Raw genomic sequence first — 1,154 nt, 5'->3', positions numbered from 1 at the left:
ACTGGTCCCTAATAATAGGGAGGCAGTCTGAGAGCCCGTGTGGCATCACTGAACATGGACATATAATGCCCAGCAAAGGTATCATCAATGCTCTATAACTTTAGGACAAGAAGGCAACTCAAATGGCAATGTGTGTGTTTGTTTATATATTTATACTCACTGAGGACATGCTTAGAGAGAGGGAGAAGGAGGAAGGAAGGGAGGGAGGGAGGGAAGGAGGGAGTGAGGGAGAGAGAGAGAGAGAAAGGAAACATCAATCAGTTGCCTTCTGAACCCAAAACCCAGGTATGTACTCTGACCAGAAATTGAACCAGGAACCCTTTGGTGCACAGGACAACACTCAACCAGCTGAGCCTCTCTGGCTGGGCGATGGCAATGTGTTTAGACATGAAGAAACCTAGACCCAAAGCCTGGACAGTCAGAGCCAGGACTCATAAGCAGGTGTTCAGACGTCAGCTGCCGAGCTTGTCATTAGCTCCCCTAGTCTCCTCTCCACTGTGTCACTTCTCCCAGAGATCCACAATTAGGTGAGGATGGGTCTTCTTCAGGGCTCGGTAGAGTTGATCTTTGCAGGCCCAGTCCCAGGACTTGCTGAAACTGAACAGTGTCCTCATCTTTTCTGTATTGGTGGGCTCAGCCCGCACCCTCTCATACTGCTCCTCGCTCAGCACCTGTCCATGCAGCTTGTCTAGGACTGCGTCCACCGATGTCACTCGAGTCACCAGGTCCTCCCGATGCTGGTCCACAAAGTGCAGCAAAGTAGGGGCATCTGGGGATGAAAGTGAGGCCAGTAATGAATAAGAAAGGGTTTCCATCACATCCTCTCCTCTAATTCCCCAGCCTAACTCTTCACTCCCTTTATCTGCATCCCTGGCTCCTCCCTGATCCCCACACGTTTCCTGGACCACCAGAAAGGTACCTCTGCCCTCCCTCATGTCAACTTCCAGCCTAGCATTCTGCGGAGCTAAGGGTGGGGGTCAGGTTCATGATGGAGACATTTGAGATTGTTCAGTGGAAGGTGCCAGAGCCATGATGGGCAGGAATAAAAGGGATGGGGGAGAACTCTGCCTTGGGGCACACACTCTCCAGGGCTGAACCCTTGTGAGTAATGAGTCCCTTTCTTTCTCTCCTCCCTCCCTCCAGGACCAGGTAGC

At 51.6% G+C, this 1,154-nt stretch overlaps 1 protein-coding gene across 1 annotated transcript in view; it reads right to left on the bottom strand.

Annotated features, from left to right (window-relative positions):
• Nucleotides 1-481: 481 nt before the first annotated feature.
• The window catches only part of LOC102424071 (NACHT, LRR and PYD domains-containing protein 1-like), a 78,441-nt gene continuing 77,768 nt past the window's right edge, over nt 482-1,154 (bottom strand). Inside the window, 1 exon segment of the mRNA XM_023747839.1 lies at nt 482-823. Within this exon segment, the coding sequence (XP_023603607.1) occupies nt 501-823 (323 nt within the window). The 3' untranslated portion in view covers nt 482-500.

Source organism: Myotis lucifugus, unplaced genomic scaffold, assembly GCF_000147115.1.
Source record: "Myotis lucifugus unplaced genomic scaffold, Myoluc2.0 scaffold_1012, whole genome shotgun sequence".
NCBI classification, from domain to species: Eukaryota; Metazoa; Chordata; class Mammalia; order Chiroptera; family Vespertilionidae; genus Myotis; species Myotis lucifugus.
This window is presented reverse-complemented; position numbering and strand designations above follow the sequence as displayed.